This window comes from Sardina pilchardus, chromosome 14, assembly GCF_963854185.1.
Source record: "Sardina pilchardus chromosome 14, fSarPil1.1, whole genome shotgun sequence".
Classification (NCBI taxonomy): domain Eukaryota; kingdom Metazoa; phylum Chordata; class Actinopteri; order Clupeiformes; family Clupeidae; genus Sardina; species Sardina pilchardus.
In genome coordinates this window covers 21,233,110-21,258,057 of record NC_085007.1, presented here as the reverse complement: position 1 = coordinate 21,258,057, position 24,948 = coordinate 21,233,110, and the positions used below count along the sequence as shown (strand labels likewise).

The 24,948-nt window shown below is 43.8% G+C and overlaps 2 protein-coding genes across 2 annotated transcripts in view; both read right to left on the bottom strand.

Annotated features, from left to right (window-relative positions):
* Positions 1-1,218: 1,218 nt before the first annotated feature.
* LOC134101385 (adenosine receptor A2b-like) lies at positions 1,219-10,336 on the bottom strand. The gene is made up of 3 exons (XM_062555020.1): positions 10,121-10,336; positions 6,098-7,032; positions 1,219-2,911 (listed from the first exon to the last, which is right to left on the bottom strand). Exons 2-3 carry the CDS (start codon positions 6,478-6,480, stop codon positions 1,708-1,710), a joined length of 1,587 nt encoding a protein of 528 aa, XP_062411004.1. The 5' UTR covers positions 6,481-7,032; positions 10,121-10,336; the 3' UTR covers positions 1,219-1,707.
* Positions 10,337-18,663: 8,327 nt separating this feature from the next.
* Positions 18,664-24,948, bottom strand: part of specc1lb (sperm antigen with calponin homology and coiled-coil domains 1-like b) — a 29,964-nt gene continuing 23,679 nt past the window's right edge. The window contains exons 14-16 of the mRNA XM_062554407.1: positions 23,643-23,759; positions 23,302-23,361; positions 18,664-21,931 (exon numbers count right to left, since the gene is read on the bottom strand). Coding sequence (XP_062410391.1) covers positions 21,842-21,931; positions 23,302-23,361; positions 23,643-23,759 — 267 coding nt within the window. The 3' untranslated portion in view covers positions 18,664-21,841. The remainder of the gene's footprint in view (positions 21,932-23,301; positions 23,362-23,642; positions 23,760-24,948) is intronic.

The following is a 24,948-nucleotide window of genomic DNA, read 5'->3' as shown; positions in this document are numbered from 1 at the left end:
GCATAATGGCTCTATAAAAGATACCATCAAATGCCCCCTTCATTTGATTTCCATTGCATTAAGCCCGTAGACTGGCGTCAGCAGCAACTCTGTCAACACAGTAATAGGACGCTGGGAGATGATGTAAGCTGTGAGTCGTGTGTAGCTGTGCGTGTGAGTGGTAAATAACAGAGTTCAATAACTGACGCATTGTTTCCTACTGTGAAATGCATATGCAGAGCGAAACTGCCATAAGTTATATGAGGCTAATGCTCCGTGAGCGGCAGTGATGGACCTGTAAATGATATACTTGCAGATTGGCCCACTTGTACAAAAAGCTGACATATTCAGTATCGCTGACTAAGATCCACCTACTATTATGGCAACATAAAGCTGTCCTCTTTTTCTAACCTTATATGCAGACATCCACTGACTTACAGCGCAGGGGAAATATATTGTCTGCCAGGGTGTATACTTCCTGTGAATAAATTCCATCATGACCATGTTATTGACCTGTTCTGAGTTTAGCTAGGGAGCAAGGGCATAGGCAGTGTAGTTCTATCTTTACTGTACATAGTCTCTTATTCATTTAATTGAATGCAGCATTCTTAGACATTAGCACAAATATAATTAAAATACTATGTTTAATAATATGCAAAGACTAGATGGCGTAGTTTAATTGTGGTCATTGGTAATAACTTTGGATTGTAGAAAGTCTGAAAAATCCCTGATTCATTCAGGTTGACTGTAAACAATATATTGGGTCTCCTCTGGAATACAGAAGTTTAAACATAAATAGACACAAATAATGGAGTACAACAAAATATCAGCCCCATGTGCTAATGGCTTCCAGACTAAGCCTGTTGTGGTAAACTGGGGGAAATAAAAACATCTGTCCTCTTCTGTCCAGCCTTCTTACAGCCTAATTTGGACAGTGACTACAATGCTCTGGGCGAATCTTCCTGCAGTATTAGTATACTACATACTGATCATCATTAATGCAATTCATTCAAGGCTTAAGCGGAAATGTCACGAGTTCTCTGAGGACTGAGAAATGAATGCCTTGCAGAGATCTACTTATAACTAACTACTGTGAAAACCACAAAACTGCACATGTTTAGAGACTACCCGTGTAAGCACTGAGGTTTCAGAGTTGCTGGATGATTGTGTGAGGATGACTTTGGTTTTGTTCTCATGTTCATGACTAATAATGCAGACTGAACAACAAGCTTAGTTCAAATGGTATATTTGGTCACATACTGTATAGTCAACACCAAAACAAGATGATGTCAGGGACTGAGATACAATAAACATGCTTACTTAGAACGGTCAGTCAATATGATCAATGACAAGTGCAAAGACTCAGACAATCCAGAGTCGATAAGTAATCTGGGGGAGAGTTTGCTATCACCTGGTCTGTGTAAAGCCAGTGTTGTAAAGAAATGAGAATACTTCACAGTACATCACTAACAGTTTCCTAGCAGTTTTTGCAGAGCAGATACAAGTGTCTATGTGGTATCAATGGTCAGTCCCAAGTTCATGAGGAAAGTGGTCTGAAATGTCCATGACTTAATGTTTCAAGTTGTCCATCACACCCTGACCTGGACCTATAGATGTGTCATGTAGTCCACCCAGAGTCCACCGCACCAGTATTGTGCGGATTTCAGTGGTTCATTTGAACGTTCCTTGAACGTTTCCTTCATGTAGTCATCGGGACCACTGTGATTATCACGAGACCCGCGTGAGCTCTGTGGGGAGGTTAGTCCTTACGGAGAACAGTGATCTGACGTCCGCTGGCGAAACCGTCCCGCAATCCTTCACTTCCACGACCTCGGCTGCCCTGGGCGGCGGGCTGCCCTCGCGCTCGTGTCGCCAGGCACAGCCCCTGGCGCGGTGGGCAGCCTGCGGGGTCAGCTGGGGCGTGTGCAGGAAGCCGCCGCCGCTGCCGTTGGTGTCGTCGGAGCCGGCGCCGCGGCCATTGTTCGTGTAGCCCACGAGCACCACGCCCAGGCTACCGTCCCAGCGGGGAAGCCCCGCGGAGCCCTCCTGCAGGTAGCCCAGCCGGCGGCCGTCTCGAGGGGCCGGACTCGCCCCGGGGCTGGGGCCGAGCTTGGGACTGGGCTCCAGCGCGTAGCCGTTCACCACCGTGCAGGTGGAGTCCACCATGCTGACCGCCGGCGACGACGTGTTGCCGATCCGGCTGATCGCCCCTCCTCCCAGCCCGCCCAGCCGCCGGCTCCGGCCCGGCAGGAGGTTCTGCCGGATGATCCGCCGGAACGTGTGGCGGAACTCGCGGATGCGGTACGCGTAGATGAACGGGTTGACCACCGAGTTGCCGTGCGACAGGATGATGGCCAGGTAGATGATCCACTCGGGCCGCTGGTGCGGCCCGCAGAAGAGGGTCAGGCAGTTGAGGATGTGCACGGGCAGCCAGCACACGGCGAACAGGCCCACGATGATGGCCAGGCACTTGGCCGCGTGGACCTCCTTCTGGAGGGTGGAGCGCGAGGCGGAGGAGGAGGAGGAGGAGGTTGCCGCCGAGGAGGATGCCGGGCCGGCCCCCATCTGGTGGATGTGGCGGGGCACGTTGGCCAGCTTGAGGTCCATGAGGCGCAGCTGCCTCCGCGCCGCCATGAAGATGCGCGTGTAGATGCCCAGCATGGCCAGCAGGGGCGCCAGCACGCAGCCGAAGAAGTTGAAGTAGACCATGTAGTCCATGCTGACCACATCCTCAAACAGGCACCTGGTCATGCCCGCTGGGCACACGGGCGAGGACGCATTGGCGTTGGCGTTGATGTTGGCAAGGGCAGGGGCAGTGGCGTTGAGGCCCTTGTTCCACCCCAACATTGGCGTCAGGCCGATGACAACAGAGAGTATCCAGCAAATGGCAATGATGCCCTTGGCTCTTCGGCCAGTCACCAGACTGTTGTACCTGTTTGATATCGAACAGACACAGACAAAGACATACACACACACACGCACACGCACAAGCCCACACACACACACACACACACACACACACACAAACAGAGAGTATTATGTTGAGAGAATAGTATGTATCATATTGATTGACATTCAACATTTCAATAGTTAACAACGTTGACATGAACACATTTGATACTGGTGCATAAAGACGCAAAAAGCCCTCAAAAGCAGCACCATGAGGTACTGTTCAGTTCTATCACAATAAATCTGGAACACATCCTAGGGAGTTGCTGTGTTTTCAAAAACATGTACTCCTGGTCCCACTGTTAGTGTTAAGGAAATTGCTATTGTTTCTTAAACGACCTGCTTTGATGAATTAGCGGATGGAGACATGTATGGCTATAACTTAGAAAATGTACAGCCAGACAGGCTTTCGCTGCCTTTGTGTGGGCCAACCTGTACCCTCCAGGGGGTCATAAGAAAACACCAAGACCAAAGTTCACCATAGCTCAGGAGACATCTTTGACGTACTCTGGGAACAGAGAAGTGAAGTGCATGTTCGCAAACTAACATCAGTCCAAAACACACCTAGAACAAAGACAGAAATCCACAGAATCAGAATCAGAATCAGAATCAGAATCAGAATCAGAATCAGAATCAGAATCTGATTCTGTGGATTTCTGTCTTTGTTCTAGGTGAAGGAGCATTTTGGACTGATGCTAGTTTGTGATCATGCACTTCTATTGTAATGTTCCCAAAGTACATCAAAGATGTCTCCTGAGCTACAGTACCTTTGACGGAGACAGAAGACAGAAAGACAGAAATCCACAGAACATGGAAGTGTGTGAGCGCTCATGCAGCCTGACCAGAACACGAGCCCCTGTCCACCCTGCTGACGGACAGGAGACTGTGGGGAGAGTGAAGCTCCCCAGGGGGTGGTCGAGAGACTGGACGGATGGGTCAGCTAATCCCAGCTGACTCACCCCAGATGATGTTTCCCCGCTGTGCTGCGCTGCAGATCGCTCCCCGGCTCGGTTAAAGCTGCCGGTCTTACAGCGGCCCCACTGCTGCTACAGCCCTGTTCACACTCATCATCCAGCCTCCTTATGCAATCAACACCTGTTTTCTAGGGAAGACAACGCCCGACCGCGGGGCTTCCAGGGAACGGCTAGAGCTTCGCACATATAGGTGCACTTATTCGAGCTGGCTGTTTTGGAAAGCTCGAAGGCTAATTTTAGATTTCGCTCATTCTGTGTCAGGGTGTGTGTGTGTGTGCATACAGTATCTGCGTGTGTGTGTGTGTGTGCATACAGTATCTCATGGCTGCGTAGTATGCATTTGACTGACAAATTGTTGCCATTTTACCACCATAAACTAGCCTAGAAATCTAGACGCACCCTAGCGGCTTTCTCTGTATAGTTTGGCTTGCCACGCTAACCATAAACTGTAATTAGCCAATATCCTCTCGTCTCCATGCAAAAATATGAGGAGGAAGAGACTGACCACGCAAGGGTATTCAAAAAGCTTGGTGCCATCCTTCTGATATTCAACCAAAAATTACAATATATTTGGGTGCCTATCACTGTCACTGCTGTTGGAGAAGGCCCTCGGTATAGTTAGTTGGGTTTTGCATAGTCTACTTTGTGGTTTCCCCTGACTGCAGTATCAGCAGATTGGTGCCACGTTTATCTGCATGAAGGTTATATCGTCTTTATGGTTCTCTTTTATTCACAAAATTGGTGGATGACAATGACAATGTATGAAAATGAAGACAGTGCGTGCGTGCGTGCATGCATGTGTGTGTGGGTGCATGTGTGTGTGTGTGGGTGGGTGGGTGTGTAAGAAGAGACAGAGACAGAGACAGAGACAGAGACAGAGACAGAGACAGAGACAGAGACAGAGACAGAGACAGAGACAGAGACAGAGAAAGAGACAGAGACAGAGAAATTAAGAAAAAAAGAAAGAAAGAAAGAGAAAGTGAGGATTGCTCTGATAAATGAAGATGTTACTTTTCTTTGCATATACAAATACAGTACATACACACACTTAGGTAATTATTTTCATTGCTGGATCCATTGCTCAATTCTTGAACTTCCAATTCCAATTAACTTCATAGTTTTAACCGGCAATATAACAAAGACCATGCCAGTATCCATACCGAGAACCACAACAGTGCTGGCTGATCGTTACTGATCAACAGTCCACTGAGCTCTGTTCTAAAACTGCTTACAAACACCACACATTTGTATCTACACTCTGCTTGGCAACTCAACAAATGCAGTGTGGAAAGATAGCCTTGTGATCTGAGCACATTCAACCTCAACATGATAGTGACTCACAACCTACCGCTTTATTTAAATCCTCAGACAAACAGAGATTTATCCCTGTGGTTACTACAAACACGCACACATTCCTATGACTACAGGCGCACGCAGCTAACCTACAGTAGGCGAGTTTGTTTCTCCATATGCTTTATGTTCATCGTTGACTTGAGAAAAAAGAGCAACACTTATGTTTGGCGCCATTTACACCCAGCTCAGCATAGTCATGCATCAGCATAAATATGATCTACTGTTTGTACAAATGTTGTTTAGATATCACAACTTCTTGATCTAACCAATACACAACAAAAATAACTTATAAAGGCACATAGAGGATGGAAGAGGCTCTGATATACTTCTGAACACTCCTAAATGTCAAAACAAACACATACTCCATGAATCAATGATCAGTTCACAAAGGTACTAAACTTGAAAGAAGAAATTATGTTAGTCTATTAAATGTTATTTTGAACTACTTTCAGTGTGCGGTATTCTCTTATTTCAACTTTAATCTTGTCATTGATACTAACAAAGATCCTGGTGTATAAGATACGATAACGTATAAGATAATCAACTTTATTGTCCCAGGAGGGAAATTTGTCTTGGGCCTACAGTACAGAGCCACTCACAGCTGCTTACTGTACCACACACATCAGTGCAACACAACATGACACAAAGGAAACAGACAAATAGATAAACAGAAAGGAAGAATAACAAAGAAAATACAGAAATAGAAACAGGAATTAACACCTAAACCTGAGTAAAAACAACAACTAAGCAGTCATACTGTAGCATATGTCTGCCCGCATTGTTAGTTTCAATTCTCACCACCAGCACAGCACTGCTACCACCGGTCAGTCACCTGAGCTCACCTGAGGGGGATCTTGATGGCGATGTAGCGGTCGATGGCGATGGCCAGCAGGCTGAAGATGGAGCCCTGCGTCAGCACCAGCACGAAGCAGGCGATGAACAGGCAGCCGTGGAAGTGCGAGCAGAAGCCCGTGCTGATGGCCACGGCGAACGGGATGGCCAGCAGGCCCACGGCGATGTCAGCCACGGCCAGCGACACCACGAAGTAGTTGGTGATGCTCTGCAGGTTGCTGTTGAGCGACACGGCCCAGCAGACCAGCACGTTGCCCGCCACGGCCAGCAGCGCGATGAGCAGCTCCAGGCCGATGTAGACGTTGTTCAGGGTGGAGGAGGTGCCGGGGAGGAGGTGCGGAGGGAGCTCCTCCTCGAGCGGAGGCAGAGGCATGGCCGGGGGGGGCGGCAGCCGGGGGGACCGGGACCAGGGAGACCGGGATCAGGGAGGGAAGAGGGGCGCGCGTCAGTGGGCAGGAGCATGGCTGCTCCTCAGGGCACCGACCGGAGGCGGAGGAGGAGTGCCCGGCGTAGACGCCAGCGAGAGTCCCATGCCAGTGTGATGTCCGTTGTTTAGAAGAAATACAAAAAAAGAAATCAGATCCTCGGCGCGTCGGCGTCTACATTGGACCCACTGGACATTCTACTGATGCTCTCCCTCTGGGTGCGGAGCCTAATTTTGCTCTGGTGCAAGTCTGGAGGGAGGGGAGGATCCCTAAGAGGAGGGTGGGAGTTGCTGGAGGCTGCACCGGTGCGGCGAGTGAATGATGGGCTCTGCCTGAAAGCGTGCCCGTTGCTGTAAAGCACCTGGACTCCACTCTGGACTCCTCTGCCAAACGCCCAAATCTGGGTGTGACCTCTGCTGCTCTTCGTCCTGATCACTTTGTTGGGAGCGGAGAGCGTTTTCGGGGGGGAGCCGTATGATGCCACTTGCCACTTACAAGCCCTGCAGACAGAGCAAAAGGTCGAGAGTGTCAGAGAGTTAGATAGAGAGAGAGAGAGAGAGAGAGAAAGAAAGAAAGAAAGAAAGAAAGAAAGAAAGAAAGAAAGAGGAAGAAGGGTGCAATAGATCAGAGAAAAGAAAACCAAGAATCTGTATAGGGCTATTGCGTCAATGCACACACACATATAGTACAACGCATCTATACGCCCCCACACACAAACCCCCAATGATGCACGCATGCATGCAGAGGCGTTGCACGCACACACAATCATGCTGGGTCAAATAAGCCATCTATCTTTCAAACCGGGAGGTCAATTTCCCACACAAGAAGAAAGTCCAACAATGGCGGGTTTTATTTTAAGAAGTCCTTCCCCCACGTACAGAAGGGAACGTATGCCTTTGCCATTCATCACAAGACCCTGTGCTCCACTTCCTTGACCTCGACAAATCTCCAGGAAATGTACAGTTCAGCACTGCAAAGATTTTTACTATAATTGGCTCAGATTTCTTAGCACAAGCCCTCGATTGTGCTTGCACTCACATGACTCTGCTTAGTGCTTGCGAGCCTTTTTCAAAGGAAGGTACATCTCTGTGTTTGCACAAAACAAAGCACAAACCCATCTCAAGGTATTTTCAGAGGCCACATTTTGTTTTGCGAAATATTATTTTGAAATATTATCCCCGGTCGACTCTACATGAACTATTAATGCAAGTCCAGTCACTACCCCCGGACCAGGTTATTATAAATGGGCTAACTGGAACAAAAAAAGTAAAACCAAACCTTCATGCCACTCAAGCCAAATGACAATAAACTGTTTAATGGGTTGGGGAACTCTGAGAATGCCCACAGTGTTAACCCCATAACCACTGTGCTAAACACAGATGTAGGTCAATGTGAATAAGCATAACGCATTAAGAGGAAAAGATAAACCGACATTCAATGAACTCAAAATACTTGGCAAACCCTGAGAAGGGATGTTAAAATATTACAATTGATTTGTTCATCTATTTCTCTCTCTCTCTCTCTACTCCAAGCATTCATGTTCACAGGGCTGAGGGCTGAGAAAACAGCGTTTGGCCCCCATTCAGACAGGCAGGCAGGCAGGCAGTTTGTTTTGTGCAGCCAAGAGACTTTGGCAGCCACAGTTCACAAAACATACCTCAACAAATTAGCCATCTATCAGACGGAACAAGGCCGCTGTTCTCTTTGGCTTCGCTTGCGCTGCCATCGGCGGCCTGTCTGGATGTCTTCAAAGGCCAGCCCCCCAGGGGCATCTCTGTGCTGTGTGTGATAAGATGTGTTGTATCTATGTGTGTGTGTGTGTGTGTGTGTGTGTGTGTGTGTGTGTGAGAGAGAGAGAGAGAGAGAGAGAGAGGGTGTGTGTGTGTCATCATGGAATTCCTCCAGGGTAATCTGTAGGTTCCCGGCAGCCGTACCTGATGAGCTACACTATCAGCAGCGCTGAAGAGGGATCTGTTGAGGCTTACCAAAGACATGTCCTATTATGCCCTGAGTCACCAACAAAGCCTGACAGTCACTTCCCTGTGCTCAATGCTCACTGGGCTCTTTAACAAAACAAGTGAGACCTGAAATATTGATTAACTAATCTGCCAGGACTTGTCAAGAAGGCTTTAGTGGGTCAGTTTATTATTAGCCTATCCTGTCCCTAGTTCACCCCATCTGCTGGTGCCTAATCACCAATGACTTGTATGAGTTTTTCATTGATTCAAGCATCACCATGAATTCCCTTTATCTTGCATGACCGATGTACACAATCTCATTATTAATATATAAATAATTTATTGCGTCAACAATTATTCTTGCAACTCTCCCTTGCAACTGTGAACCCTCCATTGTTGAATGGAAGCACTAATTCCACTGTTGTTAGCCTGCAATATCAGACATTTAGAAGACTGACCACATGTCTGCTGGTCTTGCGCGGTGATGCTGAAGAGGCAGATTATGATTCAACAAGGGGGATTCCTGTGATGCACATGCACGTAGGTTCACATAAAGAATAAAGACTTCCTGGGAGTAATATGCCACCCAAGTTCTCAAATGGATGTATGCTCCCTGACATGCCCTACAAAACGGGTGGAAGATTTGCTGTCACATCTGTGAGAAGATGGTTTTAGGCAATACATGACATATATGTACTGTAAGTCTTGAAACACTTCTCCCTGGGAACTTTTCATGTTTTCAACATTGCCTAGTACCCGAAAATACAAGTAAGGAGGGCTGGTTCTATTCAGAGGGCTTTTGCTCTAATAGATGCCAGCTGCCCAGTATAGAGAACGCATCTGAATAGCAGGGCGGCTGCCAGAGGAGGACCCAATTTAGCTCTATAAAAGGCTCAGGGACGGGAATGATATTATGATTATCCTGCTAGTCTGTGTTGGTACTGCGTTTGGCTATCAGACTCTGTGGGGACCTCGGGAGCCCTGTGGAAGACGATAAAAAGCCAAAGCACGGCTGTGGGTTGAACGCTATCAGGAAGCCGTCAGTCAAAAACAGCAGTGCTACATAAAAATAGTTTGTCACACTGCCCGCAGCTCAAAGAATTTGCACTGGATGTAAAGGTACATGGAAGCTCAGAAGAATTAAGTTAACTACCACATAAAGCCCTTTCACTCTCCCGCTCTAAACTTGTGCGTGTGTGAGTGAGTGAGAACAAGCAGGTTCGATAATTTAACAATGCTTACGCATCTATTGTGTCAATCACTTGACAAGATAACACTGGGTGAGACGAATGGGTGGTGTCAAAGTCAACACACTACAGCACTGCAAATTGAATTTAAACATAAAACTCCATGTCGTCCATGAAACTGAATGTGTGAAATTGACAATGAAACAGTAGGCTACGACGTACTGCGGAGTACAAGCACAACGAACCGTGATCTACCAGACTACTTTAACCAACATTACGCAAATGTAACAATTGGAAACAAGCCACTATACTGGTGGGATAGCTATTTAGATAATCGATTCCATAAAATTACAGACTTGGTCACAAGACTAAAGAAATAAAGAAAGAGTCGCTGCAGTAATCACCAGAGTTCATACTGTATATTTATATTAAAAAGTACTTACAGAGGGTAGGCAAACTTGTGAAGGAAACTGTATCGTTAAAAAAGAATATCCAGCAGAAAAAATGTGTAGCGATTCATAAATTCTGTGAGATTAGAAAAGTTTCGTTAGCCCAACCCGAAAGACCTTGCGTATTAGAGATAGTTCTAAATGATTAGTCCACAGGAGGAAAACACTGCCTCCAGTACCCCACGCTTTGCGTCGGTGTGCCTGCCGAGTGCCGACTGCGCGCAATAGTGCCTGATGCAGCGGAGAGTCGCACGTGGTAAACGAAGCGTCTGCACTCTGCATGTAGTACCCTTTCCTTATCAAAAAAATCAAATTTTCCGGATTGTGACCCTAGCCATGTCAGTGTGCTCCGGGCAGGTGATATGGTTATGTATTCCAAAATTTGCAGCAAACAGGCCTATGTTTTTTTTGGACAAGTATCGTCAAACTGTAGACTACTATTCATTTTGCCCATCCATGAACCGTGAATAACATGAGAACAATTCTGCATGAAGTCTGATACAGCCTGTCACGTCTATGGCTACTTGCTTATGGGTTAAAGTTGTAAAATACTTTATATTTTATTTGCATGTCGTAGTATTTGCATCTCATGTAGGTGAAGCGACCCCCCGTAGTCCCTCTTGGTAATTTCCGACACTTTGATGATGTCATTTCTGTTGAAACAGCAAATAGACCAACACTGTAGAATCACACTGATAGTCTACCGCAATAGGCCTACACTGTAAAACGTAACAACCGTCCTTACTCAAAACGTTTAATAAATTGAACTCAGTTTTTGTTTTTTGTTGAGTATACTTGCCTAACCTGAGTGTTGTTAACTTTTTGTGTGAAAAAGTTAATAAACTCAGTTCAATCTAGTAAAGCACACTTAAACTGCTTGAGTTTGCTTAAGTTTGTGCTACAAGCTTCAAATACAAGTTAAATTACTCACTGAAATAAAGTCAATTACACTTAAACTGCTTACTCTGTGCTACAAGCTTTGCCACTGTAACATGACACCTAAATATTGAGTAAAATATACTCACATCCTATTTAGCCTACTTGAACTTGCCTAATTTATTTGCTAGGCTAGACTGCTCTCAGTCAAATCAATTAGCCTACAAATGGCTTTAGGTTGGTCTAGGATCGATTGGCTATTTGATTTCAAGCTTTACCAACTATGTCAAACTGCTTTGAATTTTTACTTTATTTAATAAATAGGCTATCCTAAATTCGTGGAGGCTGCTTGATTTTCTAAAGTTTGTGCAAGCCCAAGTCCATTCCATTCTATCATAATAGCGATAGTGTTGGTCATCTAGCTTTCTATTTTGCTGGTTTTGATTATTTAACTTTTAACAGGCCTAAGACATTTGCTTTTGGATTTCACTACAGTTTTAAAGACTCTAACCGCACAACCTATAACCGTAAGACAGCCAGAGCCCACTCACTCTAAGTAGACTCTTGGTCTTGTAAATTTGTGTAAACATGTCCATGGAAATTGGTAGGGTTGAAACATAAAATGAACAACTTCATACAGCAGCAAACTGAACAGGTGCACGGGATATTTGAATCACTACCAACGGTGACGTCAAGGCTGATTTCGCGCTCGTGCATACTAGCACTGTGACTTGGGCAAGGAGCTTCCCTCCACAATTTCAGTGCATTTCGGCCAATTTTGGTTTTGGACTTCAAATGGTGTCTTGGATGGTGCAGTAGTCTATCGTTGGTTTGCTGGTAAGTAACACGCTTTTTTAAATAACATACAGTACGTAGCACTGCAATTTTCTATGTTGTTTGCCTTCAAATGCTAACGTTTATTGCTTGATTGTTAGCAGCTAGCAATCAAGCAATAAACGCTAGCATTTTAAGGCAAACAACATCAGAAATGCTAAATCAAGACGGTTTGCCTTTGGTTGCGGCTAATGCACATTTGTACTAAACGTATTGTTCAGTTAATATAGTTTTCTATCCACCTACTCGCAGCTACTGTCTATGGCAGCTAAATGCTGTATACGTGCAATGCACCATGCAATGTCACTTCAGTGCTAAACCGTAGGGAGGTAAATTGCGTACATTATCATACTAACGTTTTGTGATGTATTCAAATTTGAACAGTTAGCCCAATCTAGCTTAGCTATTCTCAAACTTGTTCAACTTCCCACTCCCAGAGGGGGGGAAAGATACAACAGTTGTCATTTGTGTCATTTGTCATTTGTATTTTTGGTCGAGTTCAGTCAATTGCTTGTGGATTTTACTTGCTTTTAGCCTATAATTACTGTGCTTAAATGGTCATATGAAGCCACATTTGCCACGTTGTGTAGAAATAAGCTGTTACTATTCATGGGTTTCATTAGGTCCCTTTCCACAGGTGTATACAATCAAGCTACTTGATTATCAATGCAGACTGCATGGTGCTTGATTAATACACCTGTGGAAAGGGACCCGATGAAACCCATGAATAGCTATGTTATAGATTATATTTGGGCTAGTTCCATTATTAGTGTAATCACTAATCAGTGTTGTAATGAGCCTTTCTCTTTTTTCTTTTGTCGCAGAATCAGATTAGAAGAAAGGCATTGGCCTTGTAAGTCCTGCACATTATCTCTTCTCACCAGATCTTCCCTTAAGTGTTAAATGTTGTATTGCCAACCTCATTATATTTGTAATGTAAATATGTCACAATGTAAATATTCTGTTTTACAGGATTATGGAAGACAAATGGCATGTTAGAGTAATTGTGACTAATGAAGATATCAGAAAGGTCACCTTAGATGGAAAACCAAGCAATGTTGAAACGTTGCTCTCTGATCTGAAATCTAAATTGGGCCTACTGTATGATTTCACTTTGCAATATGAAGATCCTCTGTTTAGTAATGCCCTGTGCAACCTGACTGATATGTCAGACTTACCAGAACGATCTACAATCAAGATCATTAGTCATCTAGCCCATTCTCCAGCCCGCAACCAATCACCTTTGTTGAGCACATGCAGCACAGAAATCCTGAGCCCAAGAAACAAAGATACAGACCACAGACATGATCCTTGGCCTTCTGAATTTGAGATCCCAGAATTCTCTGTGGACATCAATTTCAGGCTAAGACAAGGTGACCTTGTCTACATGAGAGATGGCACTCTGTTACAAATGTCTCGGGACATGAAACATGCAATCCTAGAAAAACTTGCAGAGGCCATGTATAAGTATATGGCGTACCCCCTAGATTATCACTTTGATGAAGTTGCAGCTGGTCTTGTCAAGAAACACCCCTGTTTGGTGGAGCCTGAATACTATAGGGGATATTGTGGATGGAAGAATTGGTTGAAGTTTAAGATGGCAAACTACCGCACCAAATTAAGGAGATCTGGAATGGCTGATGTCACTTTGAACGGCTGCAGAAGGAGGAGGGATTTCCCAGACGACGATCCGCCAAGCCGCAACATCATGAAGGCTAAAAGGAATGAGACTAACTTTTTGCCCAATTTCCCTGATGGTGAGGATGAAGTTTCTCTTGAGGCAATAAGGCGTGAGCTGGAAATGGAAGCTAAGAAAAGCCTACCTGATGTGATTGGCATTAGGAAGAAGATGGATCAGACCTTCGCACTTAGACGAAAGGAAATTGTGGAGGAGCAACCACCTGTGACCAGAATGGTGGTGCGCTGGCCAGCGCTATTCACGGAAACTCAAGTAAGAGACTGTGCATAAATTATTGTAAGTGAAGTTTATACCAACCTTAGTCATACCCTTAAAATGTTGTTGCTTAAAGTTGTTTGTGTATGTTTTACAGATTTATGATGAGTTCTCAAGAGTTGCCAGCAAGAACCTTCGTCAACAGTTCTATGAAACATTGGACCGTCACACGCCCAGCCTGATTCAAATGCTGAAGGCTAAAAGAGAAGTGGGCCAATCTCTTGAAGGCTTTCTCCACCAGATTGATACTAAGGTGATGGTCATTTCCCATCCTGTAGACGGTATCAATACAATCACATTGACAAAATGTTCTACTGCTCAGCTTCTCTAAAAGGCTTCGCAAATGTTCTTTTTGAATTCAATTTGTCCTTTTTGTGATAATGCATTTGAAGCAATTGTTATCTGTAAAGAAATATACTAATTTCCCCCTGGAATTGTCTAGAACATCACTGCGACACGGACCGTTGTGCTGAGATGTCTCCCAGTGTTTCTTGGAGATGATGACAGTGACTTCTGCAGGACATGTTTTGTAAGTATCTTTTAACATATTCTTCACAAACACTACCTTAGAACTGATATACCTGATTTATGAAGAAGAATACGAAAAGGTTTGATAGAGAATTGACTATAGAATGCCTCCAATGCTTTGTAAGTGTGCAAATACACTATATTGCCAAAAGTATCGGGTCACTTGCCTTGACCCCCATATGAACTTCAGTCACATCCTATTCTTAATCCATAGGGCTTAATATGACATTGTTCTATCCTTTGTAGCTATAAGAGCTTCAACTCTTCTGGGAAGGCTTTCCACAAGGTTTAGGAGTGTGTTTATGGGCCTTTTTGACCATTCTTTCAGAAGCACATTTGTGAAGTCACACACTAATGTTTGACGAGGAGACTGGCTCTCAGTCTCCCCTTTAATTCATCCCAACGGTGTTCTATTGGGTTGAGGTCAGGACTCTGTGCAGGCCAGTCAAGTTCTTCCATACCAAACTCTGTCATCCATGTCTGTATGGACCTTGCTTGGTGCACTGGTACACAGTCATGTTGGAACAGGAAGTGGCCATGAACACCTTTTGAGATGAATTAGAGTGCAGACTGAGAGCCAGTCCCCTCGTCCAACATCAGTGTGTGACCTCACAAATGCACTTCTGGAAGAATGGTCAAAAATCCCCATTAACACACTCCTAAACCTTGTGGAAAGCCTTTCTAGAAGAGTTGAAGCTCTTATAGCTACATAGAGTGGACCAACGTCATGTTAAACCCTATGGATTAAGAATAGGATGTGACTGAAGTTCATATGGGGGTCAAGGCAGGTGACTCAATACTTTTGCCAATAGTGTATAATAGGCCTTATTTTCACCTATTCACTTCTTTTTAACACGCTGCTATTTTTGTGAAGACAGCTGGACATCTTAGGATCACAGTTACTACATAGCCAACAATTACTCACATTTGCTTACTGATGGATTTCTCTCTCTCTCTCTCTCTCTGACTTGCACACACATGCTTACTCATCATCTCATGCATGTTTTCACTAATTCATTTATTCTGTCCTCGACTATTGGCTCACACAGTATTGTGTTGAATTCTACGCAGGACTCGGACACCGGAGAGGACTTCGCCCAGGTCCCAGTGGGCATACTTACCGTCGTCCCAGAGCCAGATGCTGCTACTCTGCACTTGCACCCTGCCAGCTTTGCGGTAATTCTTGAGGGTGACCTAGTCTTGGATGACTTGTCTTCATATCCAGAGGCGTTTTGTCTTTTGTTTGGACTTATTTATGCATTGCACCTTGACTACCCCACATCAATGAAGTATTCATTTGAGTTCATTCAGAAAATCCTTTTGGATATTGGGCAAAACAAGCTCAGTCCAAAAATGCAAACCTTAAAAAATGCTCTCATGAGCTCATAAGCACAGGGCATGTAAGCAGAAGTTGTCACGTCAACCATTTCTCCAACAAAAGTTGATTATGTTTCCATGTGCCATGCTACTTTTACGATCTTTTTGAAATTCCACAAGTTTGTTCATCCCATTCCAGGCAGGGAATTTTCTAGGTTTCTTTCTTCTTCTTTTTTTTTTTTAGAAAATATAGTAAACATTTGAGTGAGACCATGGTGTCTTTGGATTGGTCTGATAAACATTATTACAGTATGTTGTTTAAAAACTTGGTTTTGATATAATAGTAATATCTGATCAGACCAATCAATTTAATGCAGAAAGATTGTAAAATGAAGAAATGGTTGAATAAAACGGAGAAATGGTTGAATAAACCAAAGCATGTTTTTTTTGTGCCATGCTTTGGTTTAGTTTATAATCTTGAGTTTTGAAAGTCAACCATTTGTCAGACAAAAGTCCATTTATGTTTTCGGATTGGTCTGATAAGTCATGTGAAAAACCATGTGCCATGTTTTGGTTTAGTTAATAATTTTGAGTTTTCAAAGTCATGCAATTTTTTTCCGATTTTTTAAAGAACATTTTTGTTGCTACATATTGGGTATGTTTTACCCTTGATTGTGTTTTCCACAAGCCTTAATGTAACATCCTGAGTCAACAGTGATGTTGTTGTATTTGTGTGCCTGCAGTATTCAACGTGCACTTAACTTTGTTGTATTTGTGTGCCTGCTGTTCATTGCTCACTGCTCACAAGTTCAATAAACTTAAGTATTTCCAGGTAATCGGTTTCCTCATTTTATCCAAGTTCACACAACTTACAATTGCAGGTAATGTGAGTTCACTCTACTCTGAAAAATGTAGTATTGCTGATTGCTTTCTACTCATGTACTTGAGTTATGAGAACTTAGTTTAGTTTGGTAAGCGCCTTTATTTGAGCTAAGTTCACTTTACTTCAGTATTCAAAGTACACTTAACTTAGTTTTTTTTATTTTCACAACTGAAGGGAACTGAGTATTGCCTACTCACTGTTTGCTAGTTTCTTTTAATTGAACAAGTAACTTATTGTAACTTAAATAGATCAGTTCCTTTACTTAATTTTTTCCAGGTAATCGGTTTCCACAATTTTTTCAAGTAAAGTTAACTTATTAGGTTTTACAGTGTACGCCTAATCACACTTTCTCCATAAATAGTCGTCAGACCTATAGACTTCTGTCTGATGCTTCAACGTTTCATTTGTGTCTGATATGCAACTCGTTCGCATGATGTTGCGCATTGTTAGTTTTAGCCTAGCGTAGTGCTCTAGACCAGTGTTTCTTAAACTTGCTCGGACCAAGGACCACTTAGCCACCCAATTATAGGCCTAAAAAAGCTCATGGACCATATAGCCTAACTGTAAATATCACGGGGGGGGAAAAACAAACTAACTAACAAACAGAAGGCCTGCAACTTCAACAGTGTATCAGCCTACAAACTGCAGCCAAATCAATTCTTTACAAGCAAAGCAAACTATTTGGGCATTATTTATTGTCCCTGTTGCCATCTTAATAAAAAGAATGGTGCTCAAGGGCATTTCACTGACCTTATATTAAGCCACTAATCCGTTATTGAGAACCGCTCACCCCTCATGAAAAATGAATCAGAATACTGTATGATTTCTAGTTCCATGGCAGAGTATACTTCTATGGTGTTCTGTAATACCTCTGTAATAACCCTCTTACTTACTATAGTTGCCTAGCCCTATGTCTCAAAATGTAGGATTTATATAATATTTTTTCACTGGGTAGCCTATAGATTAGGCTACCATATTCTTGTGTCAAAATACTATAAGATTCCTATAGTCCATATAGCTCCGAGGACTTGCGTAGGCCTCTGAGAAACACTGATATGAAACATTAGATTTGACCACATCTGCTCACGGATCAGAATAGGCTTTGAGAATCACTGCTCTAGTCCATATTTTGAGACTCACTAAATCCCCTCAATATTTCAGAGTGAAACTGTGCATTTAAGTTTTTGGGATAATAATCTCTAGCCTATGGGCCTACAATATACAAGATTCTTCCATTGTGTGGCTGTAAAACAAATGTGACTTTTAGCATCTTTAGATCAGATTAAACCTCATCTGCTTTACTGGCCCAGTAATCAACATTAATCTGGTGTCGTTTAAGTAAGACCATCACAATGAAGACCTCTGTTGGATATCAGCTGAGGGAATGATCAATGGCAAGGCCTGGCTGAGGACACCACACTGCCAAATTATCTGCTGCAGACCTGATAATGCCCTACAGGCATCCTGAACTTGGAAGTGAATCTCTGTTCCAAACAATGGCAGTATTATAGTAGGTTCAGGTTCGGGTACACATTCAATTAGTACGCTTTGCATCTGATGAAATCTCTTGTGCGAATGGGTGTGTCACCGAGTTTAGGTTACCTGGCTACCTTTGAAAGGACCAACATGGACTCATTCTACTGGCCTTTCCACTGTTGCAACTGCAACACAATTCTTTTAGAATTTTTATCTGTGACGATCAGTAGAATTTCCCTAACATAATAGTAATGACGTAACATCTGAATAGATGGTGTTTCATGTAGAGGAAATTGAGAAAAGCAAATAACCACTGGGTGTATTTTTTATTCTAATCACTCCAACTTCAATAAGAGAAACTCTTCTGATATATCCAAGTCAGTCAACTAAAAGAGGCTATTTGTTTTGTTTGTTTGTTTTGATCAAGGGAAATGAAAAAATGCAAAGTTCATTTTGACAGGAAAATCATAATTTTAGAGCTATACAATATGACACCAGTCAACCTGACCACACCACCTATCCCTAATTGTCAGACTGCAACCTCACATTTTCCGTGTTTCCCCATTTGTGGTGGGGATAAACAAAATTCTCCCAGACTCTGAAACAAACAACCTTTGTCCAGGCTCTGGACTAATCCAGGGAAAAAAGTGAGAGTGAAAACAGTTCAACATGTTGACATACAGTAGATTAGTTTTATTTGAAAATGACACAAATAAACGGCATGATAAGGATTGGGTGATAATTCTCAGCGTAAATAGCACTAAAAAACTGTAAACTTTTAAAAAATTGTTTAAACAGAGGCAAATTATCTTCATTTATCTGTTTAACGAACCACAGTTTCGCTTGAGCTCCTTGCCCTTTCATACATGCTCACAAGCCTCTGACAAATCAAACACCTCAACAAAAAACCTCACATCCATGCCTTGGGGTTTCCTTTGAAACACAAAGCCATGAAAAGACAGACAAATTTCATATAAATACGCATAACACTCTCCGAAAACTCTCTTTGTCAAGCTCTCCGAAGATTTTAGTCACAGCCATGTCAGATGACTTGTTAAGGGTCTACTAAATCACTGAACCTACCATCTGTTGCTCTTAGAAGTTTTGAATTCATCTTGAGGTGCAGATTAGCATTTAAAGCATATGCCTTTGTTCTCAAGCCAATATGTCCAAACATGTTCATTTATGAAATAATAATAATAATAATAGCAATAATAAAAAAAAAAACATCATGTGCTTACATCTGCAAATGTCAGACAAACAAATGACTGGGTTTGGGACACCCAAATATCAGGAGTCCTTACAGAAATGTCACCATAAGGGCTTGGTCATGATCCCATGATTGTGTGCAATACGGGGTGAGCTAGGCGATGGACCAAGATAGCGTGGAGATCCCAATCTGAACTTGAGGTTGAACTATCTTCCCCTTGTGCATCATCAGTTTCAATATGAATGATACCAGGTCTTTCCATGTGGCCTTTCCCCCCCTGTAGATATTTTAAAGCCATCATCTCAAGGGAAAACCAATCATCTCAACCATGTCGTGTGAAGCCCAAAATGAGAACAGTTCTTGAACAATATTGAGTTTGGCACAACCGATATTATTTGTTCTGTAGAATGTTTACATTGTTTTGTACGGACAACCTATTCAACACTGGATCCAGGAAGTCTGTGTCAGTGGGGTTCAAAGCACATTAGACAAGAGAGATTACCAGTAGAATAAGGCATCCAACCCGAGAGCAAAAAGGTCTGAGGCGTCCTTCTCCGACAGACCAGTACACGTGATTCGGTGCTGCTGTGCGCTCGCATCGGAGTACTACTTGTACGATTTCTCAAGACCAGCTCCAGAATAAACTTTAGAATAGTGCAGCCTATGCAATTGCGTTCACAATAGTGCAGCGATGCAGTTCATCACAACCAATCAAGGCTAGTGCCTCTTGTATTTCTGGATGAGTTCATAGGGCTTTGGCCTAGCTCTGCACTTAAGATAAACAAACTCCATTAGGTGTGGAGAAGTACAAAGAGGAGAAAATGGCCAAAAGAATGACAAAAAAAATGAGAGCGCTTGGTCCACTTCCGTCCTACTTGTGCTTTAAAATCTGGGAGCATGAGATCCGAGATGAGGGATGGAATGGAATGCCAAACAGGGATTCAAAATCCTTTTTTTCCCAAAGTGTTTTGTGGAGAGCTGGTGGAGAGAGCGTGATCATGGAAATCCCACAGAGCTTCAGCATAACTGCTAGGCTAGAGAGAGAAAAAAATGCCTTGATGAAGGAGCTTTGTTTTGGGTGATCAGATTACTTAGCAAAGTTATTTCAGAGGATTAACGTGTAGAGGAAAGGCTAGTTTAGCATCGAGGTGAAGTAATGGCAACTTTTGAGGGTACAGCAGTAGAACTGAGAGGCTAAAGACCGCCATAATTGATCAGCTCAGGGGGTGGTAGTGACAGGCATTGTGGTAGGACAAAGGCAAACGGGAAAGATCAACAGCCCATAGAATGTGTGCGACAATCATTCCAAGGTATGTGTTCTATTTGAACACTTAAGCTGTAGCTTGAACATTGCACAAAAAAAGCCACTAGGTAGTGTGCTTGGTATATACAATTGTAATGGAAATCATTCGTTTTCATACACACATAGAGAACTTGGTATATGTTGTGGTCACTGTAGTGTGTAGTAGAGAGTCCCTTTTAGATGCCTAATGAGGAGTGTTAAGACTTCAAAGCTTGGCAAATACAATACACAATACAAGTACACCAACAGGCGCAACAACCATTTCCGTGGTATCAATGATTTCAACAGAGCCGTCACAGACTTAATTTGGCACTGGGTGGAACATCAGCTGACCAAAACAATCGTCAGTGTCTCACTCTCTGAGAAAAAAAAAAAAGAGAAATGAGCTTATTGCCACAAAAAAAAAAAAAAAAAAAAATCTATTTCTGTCTGACGGATTTAGGAAGCACGTTGTGCCCAATGAGCTGAGACTGAACTGACGGGTCGGGGTAAGGCACGATCACCACAACGATGCCACAGAGAGGAAAATGCGATCCCCTGTGGTCATCTGGCACGGCGCTCGTTTGGCACCGAAAAGAGGACGCCTGCAACTCTGATCTCAGCGCTTCACTGTTGAGTTCAGTCCTTTTTTTTCTTTTCTTTTCTTTTCTTAATAGTGTGCGTTGTGAGTTGTGAGGGCGTTGCGTGTGAAAGTCGGCCAAACAGGCTGGTGGTGGTGGTGGTGGTGGTGGTGGGTAGGGTGCACGAGGACAGGCAGCCTAGGTAGACAGGAAGTGAGAGAGGGTCTGTGCTGGGAGGGAAATAACAAAAAGGCCCGTTTGTGTAGTCATATTCACATCGCACATACATACTCGAATAGCACACGATAACTCTCACACACACACACACACACACACACACACACACACACACACACACACACACACACACACACACACACACACACACACACACACACAGACACACTCTGTGGTCGTGAAACCACTACGCCTGCACAGAGTGCCTGTCTTGGTGCAGTGTGCTGATGGTCAGGTGATAAGCATGCTGCAGTGTTCTCTTGTGTGCAACAGCGCGGCACGGGCGCAGGAAGTTCAGGTTGTCTGAGGAGGAGGAGGAGGAGGAGGAGGAGGCGAGACGCTACACACGCCACACGCAACCGCCGCGGAAGCTGAACCCGTGGATGGTTTCGGTATCGTTTCTTGCCGTTGACTTGTTTCTTGTCTTGTAAGGTAGTAGGCCCCTTCATGGAGAGGGGTGTGCTTGAGGGCTGGGCGTCTCTGAGGTTCTGAATAAAAGCCCAGGCTGGGAGGGGTGGGGGTGTTGGTGGAGGGTCTTCAGGTCTCAAAGTACTTGTAGATGGCTGTGACGTAGGTCATGACACTCTGCCAGTCGGGTCTCTCTGTGTGCACCATTTCACCGATGTCCTGAGAAATAGGTAGTATAGACAGAGAGAGAGAGAGCGCAAGAGAGAGAGAGAGAGTGGGAGAGAGAGAGAGAGAGAGAGAGTGAGAGATGTAGATAGACAGACATGAGATTGGATGGAGAAAGAGAAGAAACAGCAGACAGACAAAACAAAAAGGGATGGGGCAGAGAGAGAGAGGAGGGAAAAAAACAGATGAATGACAGTGATGAACAGTGGTGTGTCACTCAGGAACAAAGACCAGGGTAACCTCAGCTCTGTCTCCTAGACGCCGACTGCAAAATAACTCTGCCTATCTGTTTGGGCCTGAGCATATAGTCTTTTAAGGCCATGAAACCTCGACACTTTCAAGGCTGCTCTCCTTTGAACACAGTCGCACCCCTTCCCTATACCCAAATAAAGACCTCACGCTCTCAGCACCCTCCATAGCACCTAAACATGTCGTTAATACCAGCGGATAGGATCGCAGTCAAGGTCCCGGTACAGTCCGCGCACCCGACTTGTCGTGCGACAATGTGACGTCACGGGGAACGTTGTAACCATGTATACTTGCGCGTGGTGATTGCGACACTATTTGCAGTATTCTCCTGAACAGAGGCAGGGTATCCATTGACGTTAATGGCAGTAGCAACTAGCTTCTTTGATGATATTTCAGACTTAGCTTGCTGCTATTCACAACTGGGGGACATTACCATCTAGTTTCTAAGTTGTGTGCAGCTAGCTAATGAGATGAGTTTGTGTAATCTCCCTAAATGGAAAGAGATTTTTTTTAGGTCTTAGCAGATATCCTTTAGTTAAAATAAATAAGATAATAAGATAAATAAATCTCTTTGTTACCTTTTGCTGGAATGCTTATGTGCCTCGGCCCTAGTTCTTTCCCCTTAATTCCTCCTGTTGCAACTCTCACTGGTAACTTCGTTAACTTATCCAATGTAGTTCACAACTGTAAACAAATCAGTCATCCGAATGGCAACTCTCGCTGCAGCCTAGCCAAGTTAACTTCCCACTTCTCAAACTGACTATTATTCTCATTATTCATGACTACAGTTTAAAAAAATTAATGGGCTTATTTAAGATGTGGGATAGGCTATATTGATAATGCCTGAATGTGGTTTACAGTATGTGGTTGATGGCTATAGAAGGACACTGGCTCCGTGAGCTTGGCTCAATCTCTTCCTAGTTGTTGTGCAATGTTGTCGTGCGCCGTTGATATAAAATCTTCTGTGCACGACACATCAGCGCAAGGCTCAAATCTGGAGCGCGACACAGGAAATTACGTAATTTTGACGTCACATTGTCACACGACAGGTCGGACGCGTCGAGCATACTTCTAGCAGTTAAGCGTTTAGCTAGGGTCTGATGTAGAACACTAACCAGTGTGGACTTGATCCCCACGCTCTCCGCAGCCTGGAAGGCCAGGGTGAAGTTTCTCCTCTGTGGACGAAACGGAAGGGAGATAGACACTCAGTGTGTTTGCTTGTGTTTATGTAAAGCACATTGAGAAACCTCTATGAAATGTGTGTGTATGAAATGTGCTTTATAAATAAAAGTTGACTTGACTCGACTCAAAGGATCTGTTTTTGGACAAAATAAAACATATTTTGTCTGTGTGTGTGTGTGTGTGTGTGTGTGTGTGTGTGTGTGGTCTGAGATTGTGGCTGAGGTTGAGTGTGAAGGGAGATAGGTGATGGGGTGATGTGCGACGGCCTCCTGACCTTGTCCTGGCTGGTGAGCTCCTGGTAGGGGATGTGTGCCGGGAGGTACGTGTGGAGGACAGCGCAGAACGCCAGACCATCGTTCCAGCTACTACTGAAGTTAGTGATGTCGATATTCTGGAGAATGAAGACAGACAGATAGACAGATAGACAGATCAAGAGAGAAAGAGAAAGAGAAACAGAGAAAAGAAGAGTATATATATCAGTGTATACAATCATATTAGCAGCCGTCATCAAATTACGGTGTTGTGTTTGTGAAACAGACAGATGAGAATGACTTGCCTTGTGTAGTAACGACGGAATTGCTATTGTCAACATTTATTTCCCAGAGTCTGACAAAGCCACCTGAATTACGAGAATAACATGAAGCCCAAACAAGGAACCATCAGCACTTAAAATCCTTTGTTGCATAGAGCTCTGTGTTGATCCGACAGGCAAATGAGGTGCTGGATCAGTGTGGCATTGTGCTCGGGGGACAATAACACATAAGAGTGGATGCTTATCTGGACTTCATTGACTTGCCGCCGACCACACAACTGAGAAAATACAACAGCCATATGTGTTTGTTTGCCCATGGTCAACCACTCAAATGACAGGAGAGGTTTCACTGGTAAGGAGTGGCTTGTGACGCGAGTGTGTGTGCGCACGTGTGTCTGGTAATGTTTACATCCTTCTTTACTGCCATGTTTGCTCAAGGACAATTCATCTGCACTGATGACATATACACACATACACAGACACACACACATACACACACACACACACACACACACACACACACACACGATTTGGCGTATACCAAAAGCCAATGAGCACTGCCATCTCTTTATAGTTCAGTCATAGTGCAGCAGGGGACACGTTCCATGCAGATTCATTTAGTTTATGAACAGGCTTTGACTGGAGGATGGTCCGATCTCCGAACGCTCCCCATGGGCCATGAGCAGAGTGACTTATATGATAATGGCTGCCTAATGGAAGCGTGAGCTATTATAAACGATTATGTCTGGAGCCAACTACTGCACGGAAGTGCTCGGTTATGTTCAACAAGTTCACAGACATCGATTGATAGTGGCAGGGATGAGAAACTGACAGGAGAATATCTCCTATTTTCAGTCAAAATTCTTAAAATATTAATACTGAGAACAAAGAGTTTACCGGTAATGGCTGCCAGAAGTTATGCTTGTCTGTGTGAATTACAGTAAATGAAATGTGACTGCTGGCCAGGAGTATTTAAATGACCAGACAGGTTCTAAGGTTCGGCAGAAACCAAACCCCGTCAAAAAAGTCCAACATTCGGCCGAATCCA

Bases quoted from the DNA above. Each gene is read 5' to 3' on its own strand.
- LOC134101385 (XM_062555020.1), bottom strand. From the start codon at position 6,480: ATGCCTCTGCCTCCGCTCGAGGAGGAGCTCCCTCCGCACCTCCTCCCC. The intron at 2,912-6,097 runs GTGAGCTCAGGT...GATATCAAACAG, and splicing joins GCCATCAAGATCCCCCTCAG to GTACAACAGTCTGGTGACTG.